The sequence below is a fragment of the Ranitomeya imitator genome, chromosome 6 (assembly GCF_032444005.1).
Source record: "Ranitomeya imitator isolate aRanImi1 chromosome 6, aRanImi1.pri, whole genome shotgun sequence".
Lineage (NCBI taxonomy): Eukaryota > Metazoa > Chordata > Amphibia > Anura > Dendrobatidae > Ranitomeya > Ranitomeya imitator.
Window position 1 is genome coordinate 380,788,618 of NC_091287.1, and position 7,722 is coordinate 380,796,339.

Sequence of the window (7,722 nt, forward strand, 5' to 3'; positions counted from 1 at the left end):
CGAGATCGCTGCTGAGTCACAAGTTTTGTGACGCAACAGCGATCTCAGTAGCGATCTCGCTATGTGTGACACGTAGCAGCGATCAGGCCCCTGCTGTGAGATCGCTGGTCGTGTCGGAATGGCCTGGGCCATTTTTTGATCGTTGAGGTCCCGCTGGGTAGCACACATCGCTGTGTTTGACACCTTACCAACGACCTCGCTGACAGGACGTCCCATTGAATCATCATGAAATAGCATCGTTCTACAGGTCGCTACAGTTCGCCGCATCGCTGCTGCGTCGTTGGGGAGATCGCACTGTGTGACATCTCACCAGCGACCACATAGCGACGCTTGAGCGATCCCTGACAGGTCGTATCGTTGTCGGAATCGCTCAAGCGTCGCTATGTGTGACGGGGCCTTTAGACCCACACAATCCCGGCATCCCTTCCTGTCATGTGGCACTCTTCACAGATCTGCAGATCACCTATTCACACAGTGTCACTTGAGATCACCGCGAGCCAGTTATGCTATACATCTCCAGAATCTAGAGAGACTTGAGTCACTGGCACCTCTCTGACATGTTAAAACCAGCAAATATATTCTTTAGTTAACAAAGGCGTGAATAGAACTCATGGTGAATGCAGATCCGTCCATTTAAATAAGATCTTTTGTCCTCTCTCGCATTCAAAGGTAAATATCACCCTTCTCTACAATAAAATGGCATTGATTGATTAGTGACTTATTTTATTATTAAGGCTGAATAATAAGTACAGATGGAAACAATATTGAAAGAGGACTATGTATCAGTTTCCAAAAGTATGTTCCTTAAATATATACTGATGAAAAAAGTGGCCACATTTACAAGGAATTTTTGGCAGTTTATTGTTACGCGGTAATAGTTGAGAGGTTAATTGATGTCAGGAACTAATTATAAACAACGAGAAGTTAATTGATGACATCAGATCGCCTAATATTTACCAAGGAGGTGTGAATAGTATGCAGAGTAAGGATACCGTCACACTGAAACGACGCTGCAGCGATACGACAACGATGTCGATCGCTGCAGCGTCGCTGTTTGGTCGCTGGAGAGCTGTCACACAGACCGCTCTCCAGCGACCAACGATCCCGAAGTCCCCGGTAACCAGGGTAAACATCGGGTTACTAAGTAACCCGATATTTACCCTGGTTACCAGCGTAAACGTAAAAAAAACAAACATTACATACGTACATTCCGTGTCTGTCCCCCGGCGCTGTGCTTTCCTCTGCACGGTCAGCGCCGGTCAGCCGTAAAGCAGAGCGGTGACGTCACCGCTGTGCTTTCTGGCTGGCCAGCGCTGACACAGGATGCAGGAGGAGTGCAGAGAAGCGCAGCGCCGGGGACAGACAGCTGAAGGTAAGTATGTAATGTTTGTTTTTTTTTACATTTACACTGGTAACCAGGGTAAATATTGGGTTACTAAGCGCGGCCCTGCGCTTAGTAACCAGATGTTTACCCTGGTTACCAGTGAAGACCTCGCTGAATCGGCGTCACACGCTGATTCAGCGATGTCAGCGGGAGATCCAGCTACGAAATAAAGTTTCAGACGATCTGCTACGACGTACGATTCTCAGCGGGGTCCCTGATCGCAGTAGCGTGTCAGACACAGCGAGATCGTAACGATATCGCTGGAACGTCACGGATCGTGCCGTCCTAGCGATCAAAGTGCCACTGTGTGACGGTACCCTAAGAGCAGAGGGTGAATATCGAAGTTACAGAGCATCCAAAAATGAATTGCTCATAAATTAGTTAATGTCAGAATATATCATTTCTTTTAGCGAGGGTAAAGGGGCTATGACTAGAATACAGAATAAGGGCAGAGGACAAGTATCTGAATCAGACAAAACATCCAAAGCTCATTCAAGCCTTGTAGTAACATTGTGTTGAGGTGATAGATCCACCTTTTTTCATTTTGAAGGATCAATCGATCCCAATCACCTCCTCTCAATGGTTTTGCAACTTTTTTGATGCCCATGAACCTCATTATTGTTATATTCACTTCATTAACTTCATTAATATGTGTAGATGGTGGGGTGTCCCTCTTGTGCTCCATATCTCCAAGGTGTTCCCCGATTTTTCGTCTGAGCTTTTGCTTTGTTTTTCTTATATATTCGAGTCCGCAATGACAAGTCTCCTTGTATACTACACTGTGTTCGACAGTTAATGAAGTCCAGGATCACAAAATCTCTCCAAATTTGGCCCTCTAAGGGTCTGTGCGGATTTTGGCTGCGGATCCGCAGCGGATTTGCATTTGGTTTACAGTACCATGTAAACCTATGGAAAACCAAATCCGCAGTGCACATGCGGTTTACAGTACCATGTAAACCTATGGAAACCAAATCCGCAGTACACATGCGGAAAATTCCGCTCAGAAATGCTGCTGTTTATTTTTCGCAGCATGTCAATTCTTTGCGGGTATTCCGCAGCGTTTTACATCTATTTCATAATTAGAATCCGCTGTGTAAAAACGCAGGTGAAAACCGCACAAAAACCACGGTAAATCCACAGGTAAAAAGCAGGGCGTTTTACCTGCGGATTTTTGGGAATCTGCGTGGAAAAATCCGCACACAAATCCTCAACGTGTGCACATACCCTAAGGGTATGTTTCCACGGTCAGGATTTGACGCAGGTCAAATCTGCACCTGAGGTCACTGGCAGGTCTCTTGCGTTTTTGAGGCGTTTTTACATGCGTTTTTGAGGCGTTTTTTCATGCGGATTTGTGTGTTTTTGTAAGCTAAATAAAGTTATACAAAAAAATAAAAAAAATTGTGATGTAATTTCTTGTCCAACCTCTTTATTTACATACTCCATTGAAGTATAATGTTTAGACACACAGAGCGGTAGATTGATATGGATCGTATCTATCTATCTATAGCTCTATCTATCTATTGTATCTCTATCTATTGTATCTATCTATTATCTATCGATATATCTATCTAGCTATCTATAGATAGATATATTTATAGATAGATATATCGGTAGATAAGTTAGGTAGATAATAGATACAATAGATAATAGATATACAGTAGATCGATAATAGATGGATAATACCAAGCCTGATGTTTAGTAAGGCTGGGTTCACACTGCGTCTGTGGCGTCCGTTAGACGGACTATGTTACACCGCGGTGTAACGCAGTCTGTTAATGCCGCCATTAAGTCCTATGAAGGACGCATTGCTAGCGCACGCCCACAATGGGCGTGTGCTAGCGATGTGCCGTCATTGAGTGACGGACCCTGGGACGCGGGCTGCAGCGTTTCTGGGTCCGTCACTGCTAGCGCAGATAGAGCATGTGCTAGCTCTATCTGCGCTAGCGTGATGGAATGTCGGCACTTGCGTTAACAGCAGCCCGTTAACGCATGTGTTAAACGTGCTGCTGTAACACAATGTGAACTTAGCCTAATAAACTTAATAAAATATTAATAAAGAGTTGGGCCGGGATCACACATGCGAAACTCGCGCGAGTCTCGCCTCAATACCCGGCACTACCGCCAGCACACGGGACCGGAGTGTGCGGCTGCATGTATTTCTATGTGGCTGCATGTATTTCTATGTTGCTGAATGCGAGTATTGAGGCGAGAGACTTAAAAGTAATATCTGTTTAATTAAAAAAAAAAAAAATGTGAAAAAAAAAAAATGGTGTGGGCTCCCGCGCAATTTTCTGTGCCAGAGAGGGAAAGCCAAGGACTGGGGGACTGATGTTTGTAGCCTGGGAAGGGGTTAATACCCGTGGATCTTCCCAGGCTATGAATATCAGCCCGCAGCTGTATATTTAGCCTTTACTTGCTATAAAAATAGGGGGACCCCTCTCCCCCCCAGGGCCGGCGTCGGTACCCGGGCAAGTGCCGGGGCCCTGGCGAGACGGGGGGGGGGAGGGGGGGGTCCATTCAAGGCCGGCGTTAAGGGAAGGCAGCGGCCAGTGCCTAGGACCACCGCTCCCCCAGGGGCCCTCAGCTAGCGGCACATCACGGAGCTGACTCGGCAGGGGAGGGGGAGTGGCCGGGGGCTGTCTAATTATACTCACCTACTCCTGGCGGCTGGCGCGGTCCCTGCAGGTCCCCGGCTCCCCAGCTTCCTCCTGTACTGAGGTCACATCGTACCACTCAGAGTAAAGAATATGCGGCTCCACCTCCCATAGGGTGGAGCCGCATATTCATTACTGCAATGAGCGGTAACGGTGACCGTTCAATACAGGAAGAAGCTGCTGGCGTCGGGAAGCAGGGAATGCACAGCACCAGGAGCAGGTGAGTATAACGGGGAGGGGAGCGCAGCACTGCGCGATATTCACCTGCTCCTCGTTCCAGCCGCCGCTCCGTCTTCCACGTCCTCTGCAGTGACGCTGAGGTCAGAGGGTGCGGTGACATGGTTAGTGCGCGCCCTCTGCCTGAGCGTCAGTGCAGAAGACGCTGAAGAAGATGGAACGGCGGCTGGAACGAGGACAGGTGAATATTGAAAGTGCCGGGGGCCTGAGCGACGGAGAGGTGAGTATGTGATTTTTTTTTTTGTTTGTTTTTATTGCAGCAACAGCAAATGGGGCAAGTGTCTGTATGGAGCATCTTATGGGGCAATAACGTTTGTGCAGCACTGTATGGGGCACGTGTCTCTATATACTACATGGCTGTTCTATATACTACGTGGGCCGTGTTATATACTATGTGGGCTGTTATATGCTACGTGGGCTGTGCTATATACTAGATGGCTGTTCTATAAACTACGTGGGCCATCTTATATACTATGTGGCTGTGCTATATACTATATGGGCTGTGCTATATACTACGTGGCTGTGTTAGATGCTACGTGGGCTGTTATATACTACATGGCTGCGTTATATGCTACGTGGCTGTGCTATATACCACGTGGGCTGTTATATACTACATGGCTGTGTTTATATGCGATCATGAATCGTGGTATGTGTTAAAGGGGGGCCCACTTTTGCCCGGTGGGCTCCCCATAGGTGGGGAATCAGGGTACACAAAATACACTATAGTAACGCACAGCTCAGGCCCTATTTAACAGTATTTTTATCTCGTACTGAAAAACCGGGGTGACAGGTTCCCTTTAATAATATCTAGCCGCCAAGGGGTTTTTGTAAATTTCTTCTCCATGATTTATTGTTATCTAAAAAATCAAAACCTTGGTGGTAAAGAAGAATTTACACTTTAATATGGATACTTATGGGTTACCCACTGTGCTCTTTTTTTTTTTTTTAATAATATTTTCTAATATTGGTATTGGGTAATTTTTGCCAATTCAGGCAGCTTCTTTGTAATATAATGCATATAATTTTTTTTTTTCTATCCCCAGAGTATTTTTTAACCTCTGCCACCTCTCACCAAGAAGCTGTGGAGCAGACGATCGTGGCTTTACAGATGGATTATGATAATGATGTCAAGTATTTTGCCAGTATACACCCTGCTAGCACCAAACTTGCAGATGATGCAATGAGCACTGCTTCTTCCACCTACTAATAGGCATTAATTTCCAAGAAAGGTTCAACTTAAACCCTTGACCACATTATTGGCCTTTTCTGTATTGTTTTTCCTACTCTACTTTAGGAGGGAAGAGTAACTATAAACTCAGAGGATTGCCACCAAAGCCTTAAGTCTTCTGTCTTCCTGAGCTGTCAAGAAACTTGAACTTGCTGATGAGTAACGTTATATCTGTGAGGGCATAAAGGTCTGCTCTAGGGTGTCATCATTCAGAAAGTTCACTTATGAATTCTTTCACTGCTGGAGCTGGTACTAAAGTGCTTGCATATATGTGCCATAATGCGCCATTTGTCTTTATGAATGGCTACTAATGTGGCTTGCTATATCCTATAGCACTGTTATGTATCTACGGGCCATAATCCAGTGACTTCTATTAATCTGTTCCAAATTATTGTAGAGAATTTCCAGTATTAGGGGCAATGGGGGTTTTTATTACAGGTTCTCCGCCATCACTTTCTTAATGTGTGAATAGTTTCCTTCTTGAGATGTGTGTTAACTGAGAAATGAAGGGGAGTAAACCCTTTTTTTTTTCTTAAGGGCTCAGTGCTAACACTACATTAGATACTGATTTTAATTCTTAAATGCAGCATATTGCTGTACTTATAAGCAGGCAACATTGCTGTTAAGTACCTCTATTCTAATTTGTTTTCATGCTGGTCATGACCTGAAGGATATGTGTTGATTCATGTGCTTCAAGTCAAGTTTTTTTTTTTTTAAACTTTATGAGGATCAGCTATGAGGTGCCTAACTATTGGTCTTCATATAAATGTACATATCTGTTGTACTCCCTAGAGTACTGCAGTCTTTAATCATGCTGTTTAAAGCTCAGTTGTAATACAAGTTTATCTGCTTGTCTGAATAAAATTTATTAATGAGTTTCAGTACATCTTTCCTCTCGTTTGTGTACTTGATTTACTTGAGGGGATGAAAATGTGAATTTCTCTTTTTTGTATTACTAGAAGATGGATGATACTAAAAAAGATCTCTCTAAACCCAGTCTACAGGCCCTGGGATAATCAGCTGTATAATTCAGTGTATTCTTAATAGGCGCAGACACGGATCTGGGTTCTCCAAATTTGCTACATAAATTGTTTCAATTTAGTTGCATAAAGATCTAAGTAAGAAATGTAATAAAAAAGAAATCAAGCAAGCAAAGTTATCCACAGAGAAACAAATTGCCAGCGACATTAAAAATAAATCCCAAAATATTTTATAAAGAAATCCATTCCAAACATAAAAAAAAACGATAGTATCGGCCCCATAACAGACGATAACAAGATAATTATAGAGGACAAAGAAAAGGCAGAGATATTAAACGGGCACTTTTTATCCGTTTTCACAAAAAAGTACACCTACTTCTGAGCAAATTAAACATTTACAAATCCCTTGGCCCAGATGGCATTCATCCACGGATACTGAGGGAATGGAGCTCAGTAATTGACAGACCGCTGCTCATATTCTTACGGCATTCTCTCGAGTATAAGCCGACCCGAGTATAAGCGACCCCCCCCCCCTAATTTTGCCACAAAAAACTGGGAAAACTTAATGACTCGATTATAAGCCTAGGGTGGGAAATGCAGCAGCTACCGATAAATTTCAAAAATAAAAATAGATACCAATAAAAGTCAAATTAATTAAGACATCAGTAGTTTAAATGTTTTTGAATATCCATATTGAATCAGGAGCTCCATAAAATGCTCCATACAGTTCATGATGGCCCCATAAGATGCTCCATACAAAATACGCCTCATATAATGCTCCATACAGTTTATGATGGGCTCCATAAGATGCTGCATATTAAAATGCTGCACAAATGTTGATTATGACCCCATAAGATGCTCCATAGACACATTTGCCCCGTGTAATGCTCCACAAATGTGGATTATGGCCCCATAAGATGCTCCATACAGATATTTGCCCCGTGTAATGCTCCACAAATGTGGATTATGGCCCCATAAGATGCTCCATACAGATATTTGCCCCATATAATGCTGCACATGGCCCCATAAGATGCTCCACACAGATATTTGCCCGATATAATACTGCACATGGCCCCATACGGATAATTGCCCCATATAATGCTGCACATGGCCCCATACAGATAATTGCCCCACATAATGCTGCACATTGCCCCATAAGATGCTTCATACAGATAATTGCCCCATATAATGCTGCACATGGCCCCATACAGATATCTGCCCCATGTAATGCTGCACATG

At 43.9% G+C, this 7,722-nt stretch overlaps 1 protein-coding gene across 4 annotated transcripts in view; it reads left to right on the top strand.

Moving 5' to 3' along the window:
• The window catches only part of PPP4R1 (protein phosphatase 4 regulatory subunit 1), a 92,751-nt gene extending 86,364 nt beyond the window's left edge, over positions 1-6,387 (top strand). For all 4 annotated transcript variants that reach the window (XM_069731045.1, XM_069731047.1, XM_069731046.1 and 1 more), the window contains one exon: positions 5,319-6,387. In XM_069731045.1, coding sequence (XP_069587146.1) covers positions 5,319-5,482 — 164 coding nt within the window. In that variant the 3' untranslated portion in view covers positions 5,483-6,387. The remainder of the gene's footprint in view (positions 1-5,318) is intronic.
• Positions 6,388-7,722: the final 1,335 nt, after the last annotated feature.